The sequence below is a fragment of the Apium graveolens genome, chromosome 5 (genome assembly GCF_009905375.1).
Source record: "Apium graveolens cultivar Ventura chromosome 5, ASM990537v1, whole genome shotgun sequence".
NCBI classification, from domain to species: Eukaryota; Viridiplantae; Streptophyta; class Magnoliopsida; order Apiales; family Apiaceae; genus Apium; species Apium graveolens.
Window position 1 is genome coordinate 33,880,455 of NC_133651.1, and position 25,030 is coordinate 33,905,484.

Here is a 25,030-nt window from a genome sequence, read left to right on the forward strand (position 1 = left end):
TATACCCAATCATCCTTAGAACATGCGGTCCAACCGGATCACGTTCTCCTTGCTTACATGTATGCAACGATTTGAAAGTATCAAACCTCTTCTGACAAGCCTGTCCTTCAAACATACGTTTAAGGTGCTCAATCATATCATAAGAATCCATATTCTCATGTTATTTCTAAAGTTCAGCACTCATGGTCGGTAATATGAGACATTGAACATCCGTGTCATCATCGATATGTTTCTGATAAACATTATGTTGAGCACGGGATGCTCCTTCAGGGAGAGGTGCAGGGCAAGGGATACTTATGATATAGAGATTGCGCTCTTGTTTGAGGACAATCCTCAAGTTCCTCTCCCAGTCAAGAAAGTTTGTTCCTGTCAGCTTGTCCTTCTCAAGGACTGATCACACAGAGAAGTTGTTTGAATTGATTGTCATTTGATATCTACAATGTTTAAAATGCATAAGATAAATTAGTTTACAGATGATTATTAAATTATGTTCAAGTGATTATTTATATATATTCAAAATATATATCTCCCACTATTTTATCAAATTAATAGCCCTAACTATTAATTCGGAAAGAGTATCTTCTATATACTTTCTAGTGAGCCAAGATCCAAATTTTCACAACATTTTAGTTCAGCTTTGGCTTTACTCCTAAAACATGATTCAATAAGGTAGACAACATTTGTCAATTATATCAAATATATAACTGTTGGATAGTTTAGTGGAACAACATTTATTCTTATTTATCCAATAAATCTCACCAAACTCTATGCCTCTAAGTTCACAATCCTATTGTGGTAACTTAGTAAAGTTAAAACCCAAAGGTCTAAAAAGTATCATATACTTCAACACGCCGTCCCACGATAGATGGGAGTACTTCGCTCTGGCGAACCCACTCCTTATCGATCTAGGGGTTAACGCGTTAGACATATTGGAAGGCATCTAAATAACTCAATATAAATATTAGGGTTTTGTTAGTATTATAATGATCATGATCCCATCATAAAGAGATTCCCAATTTTTCCTTGAATAAAATACTTCAAATCTATACTCGTCAATGGTTTGATTTCCAGGTAGTGGAGGAGACACATCGGTCTCGCTTAAAACCCACAGCCTTACAAGTTCTATGAACCCGTTGTTGACAAAATCGCCCCATATGGGAAATAAAGAAGATTCGTATTTCATTCCGTATTTCATAAACACGAGAATCTCATAATCGTTTGTAAATTTTAAAATCTTGAGTCGTTACAGATTTTATCTTGTTTAGGCATGGCATGGGTGACATCTAATACATACATTCATGCATGATTAATCTAATTAAAGCATGCATCATTAACTATTTTATGCATACATTCATACATCAATATATAAAGTGCAATAAAGTAAATATGTTTGGTTATGGCCCCATCCTATGTGATTTTTATCAAGCTCATGATAAAGATCAAGGTCAATCTAATGTGGTGATGGAAATAAATACAACTACTTATTACACAAGTCTTCTTCTTTGTTTAGACTTCTTATATGCCTCGTCTTCTTCTTTGTTTAGACTCCTTGTATGTCTCGTCTTCTTCTTTGAATCACCTCCATTGGATAGCCTTCTTGAGTCTTCAATTACATTACATGATTGAAAGTAAAACTAATCTAATGAACTTACAAGAATAACTCGAGTTACATTCGAGATTTATGATTACAAAGATTGACGACATGCAAGTCGTATTTAAAACCAAAACCAAAACCATTACACTAAGGTCGAAAGGCCATAACCATTCACCATGCTCATACAACACATAAAAGCATGTTAAAACACATAATCTGCTCTTAACATATCATATTATCCATGATCTAATCATAAAAAGAAATATGACAAAAATCAGAAAAATCAGAATCAAATCAGAAAAACAAGAATCACTGTTTACGTGTAGTAAACGACGCCAAACGCCTTCTTGACGAGTCGCTGATAGCTTTAACTATCAGTTTTGTTCATACGCTCGTTTACCTATCGAATAGGGTATTCGTTTGCGTAAATCGGACACCCGACCCAGATTTCAGCAAATCTGCAGCAGCCAATTCAGAATCCGTATCTAATATGATTCTCATAATTAGAACAAACATAAATCATGTATATATCAGTATATATACATATTACATAATCATCTTATGATTATACAACTCACATGAATATCATATATTCAAAACCATACATATGCAAGCATATTATATCAACATCAAATCATGGTAAATCACGTACATGCTCATATATCGAAAAAGGTTAAACACATAAACGAATTAAAAACTTTTCGCAAGTAGCTCTGTTGCCATTGAAGAGTTTTTAGCACATAAACGCAACGAAAAACGTAAATTTAAATCTTAAAAATCGAAACCCTCTGCAAGATCCATGTGAAAAATAATATTTAATTCATAGTTCAGTATGTGTACCTTAAAAAGCTTTACGTTAATGAAAAGATGAAGGTCTTGAATGATCACCACGTATCCCTTCGCTGGAACGATCTACGCCTTGAAGGCATCCACACGAATGATCGTCCGGAGGATGGGTGTGTACTAGCACGTTCTTGAGGCTGCCTTCTTGCTCTCTGTATCTCTCTTCAAGCTGCTAGGGTTTATGTTTTATAAAATAAAACGTGTAACCCTATTTCTATTAGGAAGAGATATTATATAAGCAAGAGTTAATGGGCCTCCAACCCTAAAATTAATTTTAGAGTTATTATTATTATTAAATTTGAAATTCTAATTATTGTATTATTAAGTCTCACTTAATCATCCAATAACTTGATTTCTGATTTAATATTAAATTCGAATTTTCTATTTATTTAATTAATTAAGTCACACTTAATTAATAACAAATAATTCGAATTACTTACATTTAATTTAAATCTAAATTTAAATTAAATAATCCTCCGATCATTCTTTGTGTGACCCTTTAGGTTATTATTACGTTGGCAACAATTTTAAATCTAATTTAAAATCATAAACAATGAGCGGCATCTAGTAATACATCATTGTTACCCAAGTAATAATAATTAAATCGGTGATCAATTAAACCTTTCGTGAATAATGTACAATGTAATGTAATCCCTTTAGCCTTATATTATAGATCAAACTCGAGGCATGCATTGTGTCATCCTCTGTTAACGTTCAATCCTTCTTTCCTTGAACAATGAGTAAACTATTAAACAAATCATTATTTGAGCACGGCCATGCATTTTATAGTCTTACTCAATCAAGAGGCCAAAATATCACTCCTTTAATAAAGGAGGGCTAAATCCCATCTAGGTCATTCATATTTCTCATACGATTCATAGTGTACCCAATGTCTACTTTTATTATTACCCGATCAAGGATAACTTTTAATAGTATCAAAGTATATTAATTCTCATATAGAAATATAATGATTTCAGGTCAAAGGACCAATACATCATTATCACTGTGAGATTAACTTATGATACTATAAATATGTAGTATCTCACAATGGGTCAATCCAGCACCATGTATTTAATATATGTGCCTGTGTTTTGACTTTAGTATCACCATACCTATGATCAATGAGATGTGATCATTAGCCAACAAACACACTAGTCTCAATGTATTTATTATCGTCCCTTAACAATAATACTTGACTAGGGACCTTTAGGAATATCAATATTATTCTCATAATCTCATTTCTAAGTCACGTACGTAGAGATATAGATTTACATATCATATTCCAAGGACATTTATTAATCTAACATCTTATCGCAGAAAATAAATATATAATAAATTACTAAAGAATAATCCATATAATCATAATTAATAATCCAAATGTTTCATAATATAAACATAATAGTGTTGTCTCTAGGGCACAAACACTAACACTATCACACACTGATCAGCCCGTGTGATAACACTGGATCATGATTCGTAGAAACATGTCCCAAAACATGAGTACTCAAACAAAAGGCAATATATCTGCCTATGGCATAGTTTGTATTATAAATATTTCATATAATACCTGGCCCTCCGCTGGACCGTCCGCCACGGTCACTTACGCATTCATCTAATCTTAAAACCTTTTATAGGAAGGGGTCATAATAATCGACACACGAAATAATTTTATTCCCCCATTCACTTGGGCAGGAATACTCGCAACCAAATCATTTTTCTCCAAATCTGAAACATTTATAAATCCATTAATTTGATAAGTAAAAATATTTAACTATTATGAACATAGAATAGCAGAGAGTACTTGCATAATAAGCATTTAATTTAGCGATATGTAAAACATTTATCTATTCCAAACTGAGAATATGAAAGCAATACTTGCATAATCATAAGTAGTTGGATTTGAAAAACATTGAACTATTTTAGAATTAGAATAGTATAGAGAACTTGTATAATATGATTCAAAATAAATATCACTTGAACGATAAGTGAAGATAAGGATACTTGCCTTTGAGATTTAGCAGTTAGTCACACTCATAATGATACATCTATTTTGACATTCTGTCTCAAAACATCACCGTCTTTTATTCCAACAATTCACTAATATGCTGCTCCTGCGATTTCTAGAAGCTTGATAGCCAACACTATCTCGTTTTACTCTTTATCCAACATCTGGTGTTGATCGTCTCGAGCGATCCATATCTATAATTAAAAGTTACAACTTTAATCGCCTAAATGATAATTACTCGAAGAACTGCGCGTCAAAACCCTATCGTCTACCCATACGATAGCTCGCACATAAAGATAACAGTCAAATACAAGACCATTGACCCACGTACGCACGTAATTGACATAGCACGTAAGCACATAATCCACGTATCACATAATTCATATATCACATGCCTTGGTTCGTCAAATGGGTCGAATCATTACGTTTAAAACTAAAATCGGGTTAAAAATATGATTTATCGATCAATAATTGACTTAGAATGACTCATAAAATAAGAGACCTTTAGAAATAAAAGAATTTGGGTCTCGAAAGTATTTTTAATGAAATCGAAATATTTTTCTAAGTATATACGCGTTCGTTTCGTATTAAACGGACGAACGGTTTATTTATTACGAATAAAATAAGAATAATTGGCAACAAATCAATTAATAATAATATTAATTTACTATTAAATACTTAAATATAAATTTTAAAAGCTCAAAACTAATTTTTAGGAATTATTTGAATTAATTATAAATAATTTATATTTTATTTAACTATTTATAAATAAAATTAATTGATTAAATGAATTAATCAATTAGTTAAATCCATAAATAATTAACTAAAATAAATTATAAATAATTAAATCAAATTTGGATTTTTGAAAATAATAAATAAAATAAAATTTTCGAATTTAAAATAATTCAGTTACTTATTAAAATAATTAACTAAATTAAATTTGGAATTTAAAAATGATATTAGAATTAAAATAAAAGATTTTAGAATTAAAAATTAAATTTTAATTTAAAATAAAAGAAAATACTGTAGAAACATGTTTTTGCAAACAGGAAATGGGGTTTTTGGATTGAACCCGGGTTTTAAATCGGGTCAACTAAGAAAAGAAACGGGTCGACCAAGAACGGGTCGCCGGAAACTGGGGCTGCCCAGAAACCGGTGGCCGCGCCGGGAAATACTCCGGCTAGACTCCGATTGTACCCAAAAACTCGTCGTTCGTCCAGTTTTTCAATCCAAAAACGTTAAACACACTACCAACATCTTGATTAACCATTCAACAACAACAATCATTTAAGGATTTGATCAATTCGGCCAAAAACCGAGCAACCGCGGCGATAATCCGGCGAACTACTCAACTTCATCAAAACTGAACCAATTTCAAAGCTTTAACCATGAAATTAAAGCCCTTATCATGCATGATCTGCTCATAACATCAACAATAATCAAGAACATCAAGAATCATTCATAAATCGATTTTAAAATCCTAAAAAAACAATAACTCGACTATACATTCTGGGGATCAAATAAATCAACCAAATATATAAATCAACTCAGTGAATCATCCTAAAGCTATTTATAACATCAAATTCAATCAACAATCATTCAAAATAAAAATTCGATTTCAAGGTTAAGAATATAAAAATCGATTTTACCAGAAACTCAACCTCAGATTCTAAGATTGGTATCAATAGAAAGGTCTCGCTTAGAACTTCAATCGGTTATAAGAGCATCAACAACGAATTCGTAAATCCTTCAAAATCATAGGATAAAGGTGAAGAACAAAATCATACCCAAAAATCTGTTTTCTATCTTCTTATTTTATTTTTTTTATCAAAATAATAAACAAAATTCAGCTATTTATATTTTTAGAATAATAAATACCCCAAAATCAATTAAGGGTATTTTTATCCCCTAATTAAAATAATTAGGCCCAATAATAATAATTATGGGGAATAATTTTTTTAGATCAAATAAATATAAAATTTATGTCAAAATTCCCCAAAATTTATGAATAATTCAAAAATACAAAAATTATGGACATTTGAAATGCTTATGATTTTATAAAAATGAAAATGAAAATATAAATTTTGTGGGCTTTGACGTCCCGGTGGGGTCCCGGTTCGTTGATTTTTGAGAATCCGAAATATTTCCTAAATTAATAAAAAACCCTGAAAATACATATAATGTATGCAAATGCACACAAAACGAGATAAAACGAGTATCTCGGTAAAAATGCACTTGGATCCGCGTCCAGATTGCGTATAATTTTATATAAATGCATTTTAAACACGTAATGAGTATCCGAAAATACTCTGGTCCTTACGGGACCACACATAAATCCACCGCATGTTACTATTAAACACATAATAATTCAATTAACACGTACCAAAATAGCTTTAAAATATTATTTTTAATATTTTTAAACCTCACCCTATGCCCGGGTAACACGGTTAAAATACTAGATAATATTTCTAACACAGATAAAATATTGAAGCGAGTAAAATATCCACTCGATCCCAAAAATTGAAAAATACAATCAATTTTACCAATACTGATAAAACGATTGGCTTTCAGATAAAATTTTGAAATAGTAAAAGTATTTAAATACTTTCACAATACTGAAAAATATTGATACTAGCTATCAATTAACACATTAATCCAATTAAAGACACGAACCCACGAAATATGAATAAAATATTCACCATTTTATTCCTTCTACATTAGAAAAGCACATAAACGTATCCAAATAATAATAATTATAATTCTGAAAAAAACGGGATATTACAAGTATATATATTTATATTTATAATTAGAATAGTACGGGTGTTGTTTAGAAATCAAGAAGTATAATTACAATAAAATTCTAATAATTATATTAAAAAAAGTATATGATTCAAAAAAGTTGCAAAAATATAAAATTACTTTTATTATAGTAAGTTTAAAATTATTGAATTAGCACTTAAGAAGTGAATTAGGAATACAAAGTTGAAGTTAAAAGGGTGAAACAAAAATAAAACTAAACTTAATAAAATAATAAAACACGTAGAAGTATAAAATAACAAAAATAAAAATAATAAGACATGTAGAAGTATAAGATAACAAAAATAAAACAAAACTTAATAGAATCATAAGACACATAAAAGTATAAGATAAAGGGTGTAACCAAAAGTGTAGTAGAATTAAAAGACGTATAAAAGTAGAATTATAAAATACTAGTGGGTAACCCGTGCGAAGCACGGGCCCCAAATTAAAATTAAAAATAACAGTGTCACATTATTATTTGTATAAAACTGAAACTTATAATCCGTGCAAAATACAAATCTAAATATAATATATAAAATGCTTTTAAAATATGTAGTTAAAAAATTCGAAGTTAAGTGTAACTCTAAAATTTCATCATATAGTTCTAGTTATGCATGCGCCTAATTATTTACTTATATAAATCTGACATGTTAACTTACTAATACGATTTTTTAAAGTAAACCGGCGCTTGGATGTTCAGTGACAAATAAAAATTTAAGGAAAATAAAATTTACAGAGAGTAAAAGTTAATTTTTTTGTTAGTTGAGATTATTACATAAAATTTTAAAAATAGTTGTATAATTTTCTAGTGAGTACCAAGATTTATGATCTAAACATGGTTTCCTTATTAGTATAGATAGTTGATAACCCGTGCTAAACACGTGTCCGAGATTAAAATTATTGAATTAATATTTGTAGAGAATTATTGATAATCCTTGCGAAACACGAATTAAAATTAATATATTAATATCAATATTAAATTGGTACTTGCAAAAAATAGTTATGTGGTTAAAAAGAATCGAATCACTTATGAAATTTTTCACTATAATTCTAGTTTTGCATTGTTTTACTTGATATAGAAATCTAACATATTAGTTTTATTTTTGTGAAATGAATAGTCTCTCTAATAATAATTTAATATTGCTTAATATAATCTAAATACAACCCATAAATTTGTTACTGTTAAAATATGTTTTTTAATTTAAAGTAAATAAACGTTGTGATGTACAGTAGCAGATACAATGGTTAAATCAATAATTTTCAATTAAAATGTTAATAACAAAGTTGATAGAGAATAGAAGTCGTGAGGTAAATACCAAAATTCGGTACTTTGGTACTTTTAGCACCAAATTATACACGGTTTATTTTATTTAATTTAATGTAACTTAATAAATTTTTAATATAATTTATAAATAAATAAAGTTTACAGAGAATATAAGTCAATTCGTGTTAGTAGTTTGTAGTTTTTCTAAAATTAAAAATAAATATAAGTTATTTTACTTAATTTTACGTAACTTAATAAAATTTTAATATAATTTACAAATCGTTTAAAAAATATTTTTATTTTATAAATTAAAAAGACGATTGGATGAACAATAACTAAAAATAAAATAAAATTTACAAAGAATTATGTTAAAAACAAAGTTAATTGAGAATATAAGTCAATCTATATCATATAAGTACCAAAATTTGGTACTTTGGTACTTTTAGCACCAAATTATACATGGTTTCGCTTATTAATAAAGAGTATAGATACATTAATGGATAAGTGAAACCAAAAATTGTTAGTACCAAAAATTGGTGAAACCAAAATTAATATTTGTGTACCACTTAAAAGGGTTTCGCTTATTAATAAAAGTTAGTTATTAATGTATAAAAGTAGAATTATAAGATATAGATGAATGAAGAAGTGAAACTAAAAATTGGTGGTATCAAACCCGTAGGGTTTATCCAGTGCGAGCGACTGCGGGTTACCTATGATTAAAAAAAATTGATGAAACCAAAATTTATTTTCGTGGATTTTGCTTATTAATAAAGGTTATTAATTCTTTAAATAAAACATGATAAATGACTCGTTATGCTATTGGTAGAGGACTTGATGGAGGACCTGTTCACTTGGGACTTGGGTTGGGAGAAGAGAAAGCATGTGTTTTTATCCTTTAGTTCTAATAATGATATTTGTTCTTTGAGTTAATTGCACTTTAATTGCACTTTAATTGCACCTACCTTTCACTTAAAATCAAAACAGTATACTTACTTTGTAAAATACAGTTTGCAACCCTTAACTTTCAATATCAACTACAATATGCATCCCTTGCGTTTATAAAATTGAAATTGAGATGTTAATATTAATAACTAAAATTTCAAATTAATTAAAATATTTATTTTAATGCATTTTTTACATGAAAAAAGTTATAGTTATTTTCAATTAGTAATACTCTAAATTAATCATCATTCTAAATACTTAAAATATATTTATTAAGCAAAATATATGTTTATATATATAATCATAAAGTTTCTAAATATATCTATATTTTAAAATTTTAAAATTATACTGAGTAATAAAATAATTTTAAAAATTACTCAGTATAATTTTAAAGATTATATCTATACTGTCAATTATTTTATTACTCAGTATAATTTTTAAAATTATTTTATTACTCAGTATAATTTTTAAAATTTCAAAATATAGATATATTTAGAAACTTTATGATTATATATATAAACATATATTTTGCTTAATAAATATATTTTAAGTATTTAGCATTATGATTAATTTAAATATTACTAATAAAAAATAGCTATAATTTTTTTCATTTAAAAAAAATGCATTAAAATAAATATTTTAATTAATTTGAAATTTTAGTTATTAATATTAACATCTCAATATTAATTTTATTGTAGTTGATATTGAAAGTTAAGTGTTGCAAACTGTATTTTACAAAATAGGTATACTGTTTTAATTTTAAATGAAAGGTAGGGGTTGCAAAGTGCAATTAACTCTTGTTCTTTTCTGATGGAACTCTGCAGATTAAAATCTATTCTAAAGTTTGAGATGTAAAATAGAAGTTTTAAAATTACATATTACTATAAAATAATTATCTACCAAAATTTATGTGTGAAAACAAATCATTTTAAATATTTGGACCATAAAATAACATGGACCTGAGCTAGGGCCTGAGGGACGGCAGCCGATCAATACTTGTGTCTAGGAGTCCGTACACTAGGAGCCCCAAAATAACTTTTTCAGGTAAAACATATATGAAATTGCAAGGTATATGTATGTTAGACCGGACCCCACCTCCATTCCATTTTATTTGTCATATTTTTTTTATATTTTTGATCAAATATTAAATATTACGCTTATATTATTTTAAAAAACTAAACATTATATATTAAAGTAGATTAAATCTACTTTCTGGTGATATAATTTTTTTTATTTTGTTCAATTATAAATTATTAATAAACTTCGGTTTTGATCGGTACACAGAGCAACTCCAACCGTATTCACCTCTTAAAATGTATATGTGTCATAGATATTAGGTAAAAATAATATCACTCCAACCATGAGACCTATTATCTTCTATATTTGTTGATTCTGTAGTTATTAGCTAAAATATTCACATCACATCCACGACTATTTGCTTTCTGACATATTTAAATATATAATTATACATACATATTTATATTTATATTATATTTAATATATATGGATAAAAATTCTTATTTTATATTTAATATTTCTAGCTTATATAATATTAAGTATAAAAATATTATTTTCTTATTAACCAAATTTATTAATTATTTTGACATACAATTGCATATTTATAAAAATAGTAATAAATCCAATATGATAAAATATAATAGAACTATACATTTTATAATATATAATAGATTTTATTCATTATTATTTTTTCATATTTAAATGTGTTATATATTTTGAGTTTTAAAATTTATTAAATTGCAATTATATTGAACATTTTTCATTACATTTATATTTTATTTACACTTTTATTAGATTAAGTATTAAATAAATTTATTTTATCATTTAAAATATGTATTTGAGTATCTGAAAAATAGGTAAAAATAATATTTTTGAATATAACTAATCATTATAGCTAATACATTAAAGCACATGTGTTTGCAGGTTCAACAAAATTATAAATAATGATAATTTGGCTAATCATTTTAGCTAATTTGGTTGGAGATGCTCTAAAATGGGCTGGAGGGAGTATGAGTTGAATTGCTTTGTTTTGTATTTGTGCTGGACATAGGCCTTTTCTACTTATTCCTAGTATTATCTGCCCGGCTGCCCCTGAGTTTAAGCAGGACATTAGGAGCCGAGCAGTAGTCTAGGTTGTCCGCAAAATTTGATGCTAATCAAATTTTGATATTTATTCCAATAACATGGATTAAGGGATGCAAATCTAGCTTTCAAGAAGTTGTTTTAGACGACGAGAATTTATTAACATTAATCCTGTTACGTTTACCATGCAAAAAGCTCATGACCTTGAAGTGTGTTTCAAGACAATGACATCCTCTCATAACCGCTCTCCACTACGCTCCCGGCCTCTCCATCTTTGAAAGCTTTGACAAAGTCTATTTGGTTCCTCTAGACGTCCCCGACACCGCCTCCCCATTCAGAAACCTCACTTCTGTGCATGCTCCCGATCCTCAATGTTTGCGTATTTTGGGATCTTGCAATGGCCTTTAACTTTTACTTACGTAAACAACAGCGCAACTGTTATGTTTATAACCCCCTCTTCCAATCAATTAGCTATCCTTCCTAGACATCCTCCTGGCACTTAGGTTGCTTATATGGGCTTAGCTTTCAACCCTACAAGGCTACAAAGTCAACCGGAACTAACTTGGAGGGTCTCTATTCAGTCTTTTTCTCGGGCTTAAGGTTGTGTATTCATTGGTTGGTTAACATGCACATCAAATCAGTAATGGCACCTGAAGTTCCAGATTGTTTGTACTTTAATGTGGACAAGGGTAAGGTAGGAACATTTCCAAGTCCTTCTATTAGTGGAGTTGGCTTCGCCAATAATTTCTTACTTTGGGGAATCTAAAGACCATTTGCATTTTATTGGAGTTTGTCCTTATGCCACTTCACTCAGCCCGTACGATATGAACAGTGATTACTCGGAGTGGTTTGTTAAGTACCAGCTTAATCCTGCTCAAATTTTTAAAATTTTACCAGAGATGACTAGACATTAGCCTTTCTTGGATGGCCAAAATGATTATGCAGTTGCTGTGCTCTCACTTATTAGGAGAGAATTTCCAGGAGAATTCATTCTTGGTATTGAAAATACCTGGTAAGGCTATACATTACAATCTAAAAGGTAGAAGTTTCAAAGTGATATTGGACTTTGCTGTAGACTTTGGTCTAAAATATGTTAAATTTGGCAATAGATGGATACTCTGTGTCTCTGTCTTGTGCGTGATTAGTTGGTCGAGGTGATACAACTTCAGCATGAGTGATCCTGTAATCTATATACACATGCAATTAGCAATTACTGGCATTTAGCCACTTTCTAAGCTGTGGTATTTTAAGCTCTGTCTTTGGTATTTTTTTACAAGCCAAGGATTTTAAGCTGTGGTGTCTCTTATCCTTTTTCTGATCAATCACTCTTCATAAAATTTTATTAGCGTAAACTGCTACCAATACCAATTGGACATCAGAGATCAAAAGTTTGCTCCAGGAAGACTAGTTTTCCTGTATAGGAAGTTAATACAGTAACCATATTCTATTAAGAATGTACAAGACTAGTGCCAAAACGTTTGTCTCGGGTTCTGATATACTGAGACTGAGCTTTGCTTTTGCCATGAACTGGTTAGTTGACTGGTTTTGAACCCATTATTTGCACTTTAATAGTCTGTGCCTGTGGCTTTAGATTCTTTTACATTGATCAAGCATCTCCAGGTGGAGATTTTTTTTCGTTTCCTTTAAATATTTACTATGTTTTCTGTGTGCTGCATAAGAGCAATTTTTTCGGTATTTGCTAACCTGAATAACGTCTAGATGTTATATTAGTGGCTACTCGCACATTAAATCCTCTTTAAACAGATTTGCCATCATTACAAGAATTCATATAGAAGCTTTGTGCTTAAAACTCAGACAAGCCAAATTGAACTACCAAAACTAAAAGACGTCGTGTGGAGCAAGCTTTGATAAATAAACTTGGGGCGCGCATCCTTCAGACTAAATACTATTTACGTGTCAGTCTAAATCTTCCATTGAGGTATGGATTTCTCAATAATCTTATTGGGTTAAGAAAAGATGAAGACTTAAGAATATCATATTTTAACTCTCTTTATCCTTAATTCGTTTTGTGTACGAACATCAATAGTGAAATTTTATCTATCGAAACTCATTCCACATGTATCTGTATACAGAGGAATGAGGATCTCAATTTTTGGCTAACGGATGTGGCTCAGTCTCCCGTTGCTAGTTCTGTGGTCCATGGCAAGAACCTTTCTTAAGATCAAACGTCCCAGTTACTGCAAAGATCATATGCATTAAATTATCTATGTTTTTTCTTGATTTTTTAAAACCCTGGACTCGTTGACTGTTGATCTGTCTTGTTTATAAAGCCATAACACATACTATTAAGCATGTGCGTTTTTATGGAAAACTGAGGGCAATCGAGGCATGGGCTGTGGTTGTGGAGGTGATTCGGTCTGATACCCATCCTTGTGTCCCCATCACCATAAATTGCATCTCAGCCTACAAGCCGTTGCAAAATTCCGTTCATTTATGTAAATTTCAATGCTCGTCGAGGTTTAGTAATTATATGGTTAGGCGGTAATCTTTTCTCACCATATCAGTAACCAGATCAGACGAACATCCTGCGCAACTTAAATGCTTATGTTACCGTCTAGTTTTGAATCTATAATCATTGTACTAATAAGTGGCTTTAACGGCCAGAATGCAATTACATTTTACTAGACTAATCTAAACTTATTGTGTTATTAAGGACAGGTAGTCTTCAGAAACATGAAACTTTAAGCATAACTTAGCGGATACTTCTTTTCTGCTCTTGGAATTAAGAGGTTCATGGAATTTCCTTGTATAAAGCACAAGGATTAAAACATGCTAAAGTTCAGTAGTTTTGAAGCTACCATAATAAATAGTTTCAAGAAATATTCATAACAGTTTACAACCGGTTGTGTAGCTATGATTTTTTTTTTTGTATCAAGTCCTCTTGATTCTCTGTTATAATTTTAATTTATCGGCCCTCTCGTTGAAAATAGAGAAGAGAAAAAACAGAGACGATCTACTTGTAGAATTCTAATGTCTATATAATTGGCTTTCATCTTGTTTATTGATCAATAGTCTTTATGAGTCTCACAGTTGCAGCTATGGGTAATAATACAGATCGTGCATTTTCTTTCTTTCATTTCGATATCAAACATGTTTTAATAATGCAGAGCATTGCAAAAGTGCAGGATATACTTGTAATCCAGACGATTTTAAGTTTGAGCAGACTATTGTAAGTTACAGTGACGAGCCCGGAAAGGTAGTACTAGAGATGTAGTTATAGCAACGTCCAGTTATCAACGTGTGAGGGCTTCCATAGCGATTTGATGCCTGATCCAACGAGGTTACAGATAAATCCGCGAGACGGACGATGCCTTGTCAATCAAGGGAATCCCCCTTCCGGCCAACCTTCAAGAATCAAGAACCTGATTTACAAGTCATATAAATTACTCTGGGAAAGGACCACTCACATATAAATTTAAGGTTATAGAATGTACTCCCATGTGTTAAGGTACGCCTAAATCAAGAACCTGATTTACAGGTCATGATCTTTATTTTGATTCTACTTCACTCCCGAATTCATCTTTTCCTCTAATTTGTATAGTATATAACTTCCTTCTTAATTGGCTTCATTTTCTTTTTATTTGAATGTAAAGTCAACTTTAGATTCAATAATATTTAGAGATCGTTTGTATTATGTGACTATGATTCGGTTAATATAAATAGACACGAAATTTTAATACATTTTTATATTAAAATCTAATCTTCGTTCTCGTTTAAGGTATCCAGTATTCACGATCCAAACATCTTGTTATCAGGTGCGAACAGAAGCATAAATTGCAGATTAGAATGAAACATTCATATCAACACTTCAACAAAATTACAGTACCAAAGTCTCAAAACTCCATTGTTTCAATACAAAAGCTCTACTAGTTACTGATTAGATGAAATACAACAAAACAAGAAAGATGGAGAAAAGAGAGAGAGAATTGTGTGTATCATTTTGTTTTGTAACTTGATAATCTGAATGAAGCTGTGACAGAGTGACTTTATATTCTTTTAACAAACTTTCCCGCCAACTGAGCAACTTGTATCCAACTTTGATAAAATGACTAACTTCTCCTCTGCTAAGTTGGCAAGGAATGTATGTCTTGATTCTGTTGATCAGCAATGACAATATGTTCAATATCGTTGTTAACAAGTCTGCAGGTTGAGCATTAGAAGGAAGATAAGAAAGCTGAATGAGACCTTCAAGAACCTCTTCACGAGTGAAATGACAATCAATGTCAATGTGTTTTATTCGCTCGTGAAAAACGGGGTTCCGTGCGATGTGCAGAGCAGACTGGTTATCACACCTAAGCTTAACAGGTTTAAGATCAGTGATACCTAGTTCAGCTAGCAAACGTACTAACCAAGTGATCTCAGAAGCAGTTGCAGCCATAGCACGATATTCAGCTTTAGAAGAACTACGAGAAACCGTGGATTGTTTCTTTGATTTCCAGCTTATGGGAGAATTACCAAGAAGAACAAGATAACCAGTCACAGACCTGCGAGTGTTAGGACAGGAGGCTCAATCAGAGTCTGAAAAGGCTTGGAGAGTTAGCTGAGATGAACCTTGTAATAAGATTCCCTTACCGACAGTAGAATGGACATAATGAAGGACATGATGCAAGGCTTGCAGATGAGAATCACATGGAGAGTGCATAAACTGACTCAGAGTTTGCACCGTGTATGCTAAATCAGGACGAGTGTTAGTGAGAAAATTAAGTTTTTCTAGCATACATCTGTAGTAAGAAGGATCAGAAACTGGTAAACCCATGTCTGCAATGAGTTTGAGTGATAGAGGAAGAGGAGTAACAATAATTTTGAATGACGGAATACCACTATTAAGAAGCATTTCTCTTGTGAATTTACCTTGAGTAAGAGTAATTCCATCAGCAGAGTAACCAACCTCAATGCCAAGAAAAAAACTGAGCTGACCCAGATCCTTAATACTAAATGTCTTGTGCAAATGGTCTTTAAGGGACTGGATAAGGGAAATGCTAGTACCAGTAAGGATGATGTCATCGACATACACAGCCGCTATGATGAAATCTGGACCTGAATGTTTAAGAAATAAAGAATAGTCATTCTTGGATTGAGAGAAACCTTGGTATTATAATTCAAGGAGCAGCTTAGCAAACCATTCTCTGCTAGCTTGTCGAAGTCCATAAAGAGACTTCTTAAGACGACAAACCAGATTTGGAGCAACCAGTCCTTCAGGAAGCTTCATGTAGATCGCCATGAAGAAAGGCGTTATTAACGTCCAACTGAAATATCTTCCAACCTCTGCTAGCAGCCAGTGCAATAATACTGCGAACTGTTGTCATTTTGATAACATGAGAGAATGTCTCATGAAAATCAATACCATACTTTTGTGTAAATCCTTTTGCCACAAGACGTGCTTTGTAACATTCAATGGTACTGTCAGACCTGAGCTTAACCTTAAAAACCCATTTACAGCCTATCATTTTCTTCCCTTTTGGCAAAGAAACCAGATCCCATGTATTATTCTTTTCAAGAGCTTTGAGCTCAAGATCCATAGCATGTATCCAGTTTGGATCTTGAATTGCTTATTGATAAGAAACAGGCTCAATAATCTAGGAAGTTTGAGCTATAAAAGCTTCATGAACAGATGGTAAAGAAGTGTATGGCACCATATTACACCAATGGGTGACAGGTAGGGAATGTGTTGTAGCATTAGTGCATACATAATCTGAGTAATGAACAAGCCTATGAGAAACTCTTGAGGAACGTCTAGGAGGATCAGTTGCATCAAAATTCTCATCAGAAGTATCATTAGTAGAATCAGATGAATGAGAATATTGAAAACATCAATATCATCATAAGAAGAGATATATGGTTGTTCTGTATGCACAGACAGGTAAAAGATGGATGATTGATGTAAGGATTTAGAAGCGTGATATGGGAAATTATCCTCATGAAAGATTACGTCTCTGGAAACTGAGAGTTTGCGAGACAAAAGATTAAGAGTGATATAACCTTTCTGAGATGCTGGATAACCTAGAAAAACACTGGACACAGCTCCAGGATCCAATTTACTTTGATCAGTTTTTGAAGTAGAGACAAAACATAAGCACCCAAATGCCTTAAGAATAGAATAATCAGGCTTATGTTTGAATAAAATCTCATATGGTGAATTATAGTCTAATCTCCTTGATGGAATCCTATTAATGAGGTATGCAGCAGTCTTTACACACTCACCCCAATAACAAACTGGTACCTTAGATTGAAAATAAAGAGCTCTAGCAATCTCCATTAAGTGTTTGTGCTTCCTTTCTACTACACCGTCTGCTGGGGAGTATTACTGCAACTTGTTTGATGCAAAACTCCTTTGGTTCTGTAAAGTTGCAATATATGACCATTGCAGAATTCCTGAGCATTATATGTTCTTATCTTCTCCACATTAGCATGAAACTGGTTGGAAATAAGCTCCACAAAAGAAACCAAGATTTGCACATCATCCGTTTTATTCTTCATCAAATGAATCCAGGTGATTCTGGAAAAATCATGAACAATGGTTAAAAACCATTTACAACCATCATGTGTTGCTACCTTAAAGGGCCCCCATGTGTCTACATATAGTAACTCAAAACACTGCTTAGTTTTGATATCACTAGTTGGAAAGGCAAGTCTTTGTTGTCTAGCTTGAGGACAGATGGTGCACAAGAACTGATCAGCCAATGCTTGTCCATTATTATCTTCCTGAATGTACTTCAATTGAGAAAATGGCACATGTCCCATCCTTAAATGTAATAGCTTAGCGGCATCAAGATTCGAGGATGCCACGTGATTGACAAAATGACCAGAAGACTTGTTATGTAGTTCTTGTGCACTATTTACCAAATACAAGCCATGTTGAATTTTCCCAAAATTAAATTGCTTCTGATATGATTGACCGTGAAGAGTGCAACCACGAGAATCAAATTGAAGAATACAATTTGCATCCTTACACAATTGAAGGACTGATATCAAGTTAAATTTGAAAGTAGGAACATACACGACATTGTGCAAAATAATATCTCCAGTAATCTTAACTGTTCCAACATGTGTAACATTGATCTTATTTCCATCCAGAATTGTAATAAAACTACTGTCCCTATGTATCTCAGAATAATCTTCAAATAAAGCAATGTCATGGCACATATGATCAGATGCGCCGCTATACAAAATCTAATCATCTTTTGATGTATGTGACAATAAACAATGACTGCCTGCAAATAACCCACTGTATCCAATATCACCACCAGAGTATGCAGAATTTTGTTCTTTCTGACTGACATTCAGCATGGAAATTAAATGATTATATTGATCAATAGTAATAGTAGGTGCTGCTACTGCTACTTGAGCTTCACCACTATTATCTGACTATAGAATTTTAGTAGAATCATCCTGGTTAGCAAAAGCAGCATATTTTCTTCGTTGACTTGGTTTGAAACCAGGAGGGTAACCATGAAGTTTAAAACATCTTTCAATACTATGACCTGGTATCTTACAATGATCACAAAAATATTTCTTGTTATTAAAACCTCTTTGAACTGTGTTATTAACCTGATTTTGATTTCCACTCCCAGAATTACCTAATCCAATTCCATTATCCTGATTATGGAATGAGTTATAATTCGTTCTTTCTACAGCAAAGGCTGCAACATCAGGTAAGACACTAGATCCTTTACTGATCTCTTTGTGCCTTTGTTCTTGCATCAACATTCTGTATGCCTGAGGCAAGTTAGGCATAATCTCCATCATCAAGATGTGTGATCTCACATTAGCATATTGATTAGACAATTTCATAAGAAATAACATCAACCTATGCTCTTGTTGAATCTTCAAAAACTTCTGTGACAGATCACAAGTGCAATTACCACATTCACACACTGGTAAAGGCTTCAGACTATCTAATTCATCCCAAACCTTCTTCAATTGTGTATAATACTCAGCAATAGGTATATTATCCTGAGAAATTTGATGCACTTCTTGCTGTAATGCATAAATTTATGCATACGTTACTTGACCAAACCTTTCTTCAAGATCAATCCATACGTCTCTAGCCGTATCAACATACAAAATACTTGCAACAATTTGCGGATCAAGGGCAGTAATTATCCAACCAATAACCATAGAATTACACCTACTCCAAGATCTAAAAGCATCATCAGTAGTATTAGGCTTATTTAAGGTTCCATCAACAAAAGACATCTTGTTCTTCGATGTTAAACCTATAGTCATCGATCTTTTCCAATTTGTAAAATTTGACCCATTGAATACTATAGAAACTAACTTCATGCCTGTGTGATCTGAAGGATGAAGATAGTAAACACTACTCTGATCTTGATTCAACTCCATTTCAATTCAAGAATTTTTGTGAACGATATCGATATCGATCTTACAATGTTTTAGTTTAGAAACGAGCGAACAAATTTCTGAGATACAATATAACAAACACCTCAAATGCAATCAATCTGTATCAATAGCAGATACTAAATCTACACAAACAATCAGTTTAGAAATCAGATAACAAAGAAGATGATCTTACGGATTAGTTTTGATTTTGCAGGCTTCATCGATGAAGTCGCAGGCTTGATGGTTCTGATACCATGTTATCGGGTGCGAACAGAAGCATAAATTGCAGATTAGAATGAAACATTCATATCAACACTTCAACAGAATTACAGTACCAAAGTCTCAAAACTCCATTGTTTCAATACAAAAACTCTACTAGTTACTGATTAGATGAAATACAACAAAACAAGAAAGATAGAGAAAAGAGAGAGAGAATTGTGTGTATCATTTTGTTTTGTAACTTGATAATCTGAATGAAGCTGTGACAGAGTGACTTTATATTTTTTTAACAGACTTTCCCGCCAATTGAGTAACTTGTATCCGGCTGTGATAAAATGACTAACTTGTCATTTGCTGAGTTGGCAAGGAATGTATGTCTTGATTCTGTTGATCAGCAATGACAATATATTCAATACATCTTGATATTAATACCGTGATATTAATACCGTGCCTGTTGAGTTATTTTTTGACATCAATATTAAAAACTTATAACCACATTAATATTATTGATTTGAGTCGTCTGGTCCATTCGACGTAAAGTGTATTGCCTTTTGAGTCAATGATTGTAGGACCATCCCGACCATGTCACAACAGATTTCAAGTTTAGTTAAAACCTTGATGTCGGCCAGCTTGAATGAAAATGAACTTTAAAAAAGGTTGAAAAAATAATATTATTACCGGAAAAAGATTACAAATAATAAAAATTACATTTTCTTATTCGACAAAGATTAACTAAATTGATCTATTCTGCTAACACCGCAAGAAAATCGGTTTTCAGAAACTGTGGATTCAATCACTACAAGAGAAAAACAGGTTTTTACATCGAAACATTTCACACCGACAAATTAATATCAATGTATGCAATCGTACCAGCTGCCGATATCAAGATAGTTTACATATATGATCATCATGAATTACAGCATCAACATACATATTCAAAAGCTAGCTAGGTAGCTAGGATCAGACATATGAAATGAGAGAAAAAGCAGCACAGAAACAAGCTGGGCATCTTCGAAAGATTTAGAGCTTTATCCTTTCGATCACATGTCTTATTTTCTGATGCGTTTCTAATGCCAACAAAGAGAAGATTATAAGTTGTTGGCGAAACCAGAATGATAAATAGTTCTAGGTATTTGTTCATCCACGTTCCATAATAGTTGTTCATTAATATTGCCGGTGTCACTCTGATAATGATTTAAAGACTAATTAGTAATAATTATACATGTGCTTTCTAAAAAAGATTGGGAAATATATACAGAATGTTTTAATGATTAAGTAAAGGTTTGTCATAATTAAACTTAGAATAGATCTGCTACCTGAGACTGAGACATGAAATTTGACATCTGGGCCTGTTGAAGTTGAAGTAAAGTTGATTCGTCAATTACTGAATAGTCACCATATGTGCTAAATATGTTGTTTGTGGCCTGAGTATGGTTTTGTTGTTCAATAAGTGAATAGCCACTAGATGTGTTGAAAATGTTATTTGTGGCCTGGCCCTGGGTACAGTTTTGTTGTTGCACATCTGTCTCATTTGTTGCTTCCAAGCTGCAGGTCGTTCTCTGAATTTTTTATCACATGTTAGATCATTACTTATACTGCAGATATGAAAACAACTGTGTATTTACAGAAGACAATACATGCATGCACTGATCACGCTCAGGGAGACTGATTTTCATCGTGAGAATACTGAAAATAATTATTTTTAGCAAAGAGTGCAAAACGATTATTGTTTTGTACATTTTTCATATTTTTAATGTTATGTTAATGCACATGTGTTAAGTGGTCAAACTTTTAAAATATGAAAAGTGTAATTAAGTACGACCACGACTACGTTATTTACTCTAAAAAGTGTGATAATTAAACCTGGTTTTGAACCTCAGGTTTGGTCATGAATTCATCCACGTTCATTCCATAGGCATAGAGTATGGGATCCACAGTAGCAACTTTCAATGAAAGGAACTGATACGAAAAATGAATACATTAATCAGTAATATAATCTTCTTAAAATAAACATGATATAAGCTAATATATGGAAATGGCTGAATATTACGAAATCTATTGGGTTCCTCAGCAAGTAATTACCTCGACTTGATTTTTTAAGGACTGCACATAGTTAATAATCTCGTCCAGCATAAGAGCTTTGCTTGTAACCTAAATTATTTTGTCAGTGTTGTCCAAAAACAATAATAATTCTGTCAGTAAAAAATTTAGTCACTTGTGTGAAAAGTTATGCTAAAATAAACATAAAAATAAATAATTTTCTTCCATCTACCCGACGGTGATTCGAACCAGAACCATTTATATTAAGAATAGTGAGACAATATCGTTCTACAGTATTCTCTATTCTCAAGCTGAAACTTGTTCTCAATAAAGTGTGTTCATGTTATATGAATTGAGAAATAGAAAAAGTGGATGACTTAATCTGTTTCACCTTATCACAACCAGGTACAAGAGCCTGCAATAGCTTCATCCTCTTGCTTATTTTTTCTCTCCTGACCTGGAAGTAACCAAGTAGTCCAGGGATTAGTCTTTCGATAACCAACTTCATAGGAAGAATATTGTTTCTGACACTAGACTTAAGTTAAATCTCTACTTGTCACCTGATAATTTACGGCTTTAAACTTTGATTTTTAAAAAAAAAATGAAAGTTCCCTGTGTGGAGTCCGAAGCAGGGACTAAGCATTGAGCCCCTCCTCTGACCCATCTTATATTGCTACTATATTTATCAGGTACAAAAACAACAGTCTGATTTTAGCACACCATCAAACATTTTGATGTGGCTGGCTCATTTACATATATATATATATACAAACAAAATGACCATGCGGTAGAATTAATACAAAGAATGTGTCGCATGAACTTTGTCTAATAGATCTCGAGATGAGTGATAATCGAACATATGATAGCGGATAAGCTCATAGCACGGGCATTAAGAGACAATGAGACATAATCAACAGTGAGTTTCATGAGTATAGGACCCAATTAAATAAACAAGAGGTCATGTAATAGTAATATACGTACAACAAACTTAATAATGATGATAGATTAAAAGAGCAGAATGTGTACCCGTTCAGCTAGACTGTGACTGTCTGTAGCTTGCCCCCTCCTAGCTCTAACATGAACGTATTCAGTTACAGCTCCATTGCTTTCTTTTTCTTCACTGATACTTTTTTTCTTCTTATTATCATTATCCCCTGATCTTCTACTCCTCTTCTTATTATTCAGCTTCTTCTCTGATCTCATACTGATACAACCTTTATCAATGTTACTACTACTTGTTTCTTTCCATGGCTTCTTGCCTTTCAGCTGCACATTAACAAATTAATCAATTAATACACATAGAAACTAATTGTCTTTTCGGGAACCCCTTTTTATATTCGTATGAGTAGAGTTAATAGTTGTACGCGACATCTTTTTCTTCCCAGACATTTTGTTCTACGAGAATGAAACTTAGTAGTTTAAGTAACAAGAATTTAAATATTATAGTTAAACATATGCACACATCTTGCGTTCTCCCTTAGAGAAGTCAAAAAAAGTCAAGACTTCAACCACTGTATCAACTCTTGACTAACAATAATTTAATTACTAATAATTAATGATCGGAGGGAAGCAATATATTATACCTTGGAGTGAGATTGTCGGAAGTTGTTTTTTGTCTTCTCCATCGGATTAGTTACTTGATGGTGCTGAGTATCGTTATTGCATGTACTATTAGTACTTGTATTCACAGAGGGCAGTATCTCAACTTTCAGATCAGCTTGATCATAAAATGGATGGTGAATATTATAGATTGATTGCTCTGTAAAGCAAGACATGTTAGTGGTAGTATCTGGAATTAAGAACATAAGAGAGCTGTCAAGAAGAAATGAGTGGTACTGCTTATCATATGAAAAGGCTGACATTTTGAAAATATGATTTTATTTATAAGAGAGCTGCAGAAAGCGAATCATATGGCAGGGAGTATCATGAAGTGCAGCCGTGCAGGTCATATTTATAGTAGACTACTTTGGACAACCTTTGCTCCATGTAAGCTGGTCATCTTAGAGAAACTCCTGTGGTTAGAATCTCGGAAACTTTGAAGTAATTTCAAGAGTTTAGTTATTTAGAGTCTTAAATTACAATATAAGAAATATTGGAAAAAAACCTACTCCAACGGCTACTCCAACAATATCCTAATAATTCATTAAATCATGAAAATCTACTTTTATTTTATAATATATATTTGAAAAAAATATTTTCTATTTCTTTTATTTTATCTTAGAGTGTCAATTTCTTGGATCATATAAAATGTTTTATTTTATCTTAGAGTGCCAATTGATCATGTAAAATATTTTATTTTATCTTCTAATATCCAGTATTCTTTTATTGACATAATAGGGTTATGTAATTCTAGCCCGGCTAGACACACGCTTGTTTAAGTTAATCCAGTGACGCAAGTATACCAAAAATTTGATTATGCCCTACTGAAAAGGAGTTCGACTCGATCTGATCCGAACTCGAAAGCTCGTTTACAAAAATAATTAAAAAAATAAATAAATTCATACACATCCAACTAAATTTATTTTTATTTTTCTAAAAATTTTAGAATATCATTAAAATAGATATATTTTAAAATGAGTACGATTAAATCTTCGATATTTTTTAAAAAATAGAAAAATGGATATGGACAAAAAAAATTACCGGTACTAGTGAATACAAAAGTGACCTACTAAGATCTCCGACCAATTTTTTTTTAATTTTAAAAATTTGGAAATATTAATAAATTAGATATATTTTGACATCCATCCAGTTGGATTATCAAAAAATAATTTTAAAATACCGAAATAATTGTAGGAGATATAGCACTAGTTACGAGTACTTTTGATTATGCTAGGATCTCCGACCAATTTTTTTATTTTTTGAA

General features: G+C 31.7%; 1 protein-coding gene across 3 annotated transcripts; it reads right to left on the reverse strand.

Annotated features, from left to right (window-relative positions):
• Nucleotides 1-20,814: 20,814 nt before the first annotated feature.
• LOC141661535 (uncharacterized) lies at nt 20,815-24,147 on the reverse strand. Of its 3 annotated transcripts, none has more exons than XM_074468551.1 (7): nt 23,751-24,147; nt 23,194-23,433; nt 22,559-22,624; nt 22,210-22,278; nt 22,003-22,086; nt 21,444-21,686; nt 20,815-21,311 (listed from the first exon to the last, which is right to left on the reverse strand). In XM_074468551.1, exons 1-7 carry the CDS (start codon nt 24,027-24,029, stop codon nt 21,216-21,218), a joined length of 1,077 nt encoding a protein of 358 aa, XP_074324652.1. In that variant the 5' UTR covers nt 24,030-24,147; the 3' UTR covers nt 20,815-21,215. The 3 variants fall into 3 exon arrangements, with proteins under 3 accessions (XP_074324652.1, XP_074324654.1, XP_074324651.1); XM_074468553.1 differs by having other exon boundaries at nt 20,815-21,194; nt 21,991-22,086; XM_074468550.1 differs by having other exon boundaries at nt 21,991-22,086; nt 23,751-24,145.
• Nucleotides 24,148-25,030: the final 883 nt, after the last annotated feature.

Coding starts and splice junctions, on each gene's coding strand:
- LOC141661535 (XM_074468550.1), bottom strand. CDS start 24,029: ATGTCAGCCTTTTCATATGATAAGCAGTACCACTCATTTCTTCTTGAC. Junction 22,279..22,558: donor TTGTACCTGGTTGTGATAAG/GTGAAACAGATT, acceptor AAAATAATTTAG/GTTACAAGCAAAGCTCTTAT. Junction 21,312..21,443: donor ATTTCATGTCTCAGTCTCAG/GTAGCAGATCTA, acceptor AATCATTATCAG/AGTGACACCGGCAATATTAA.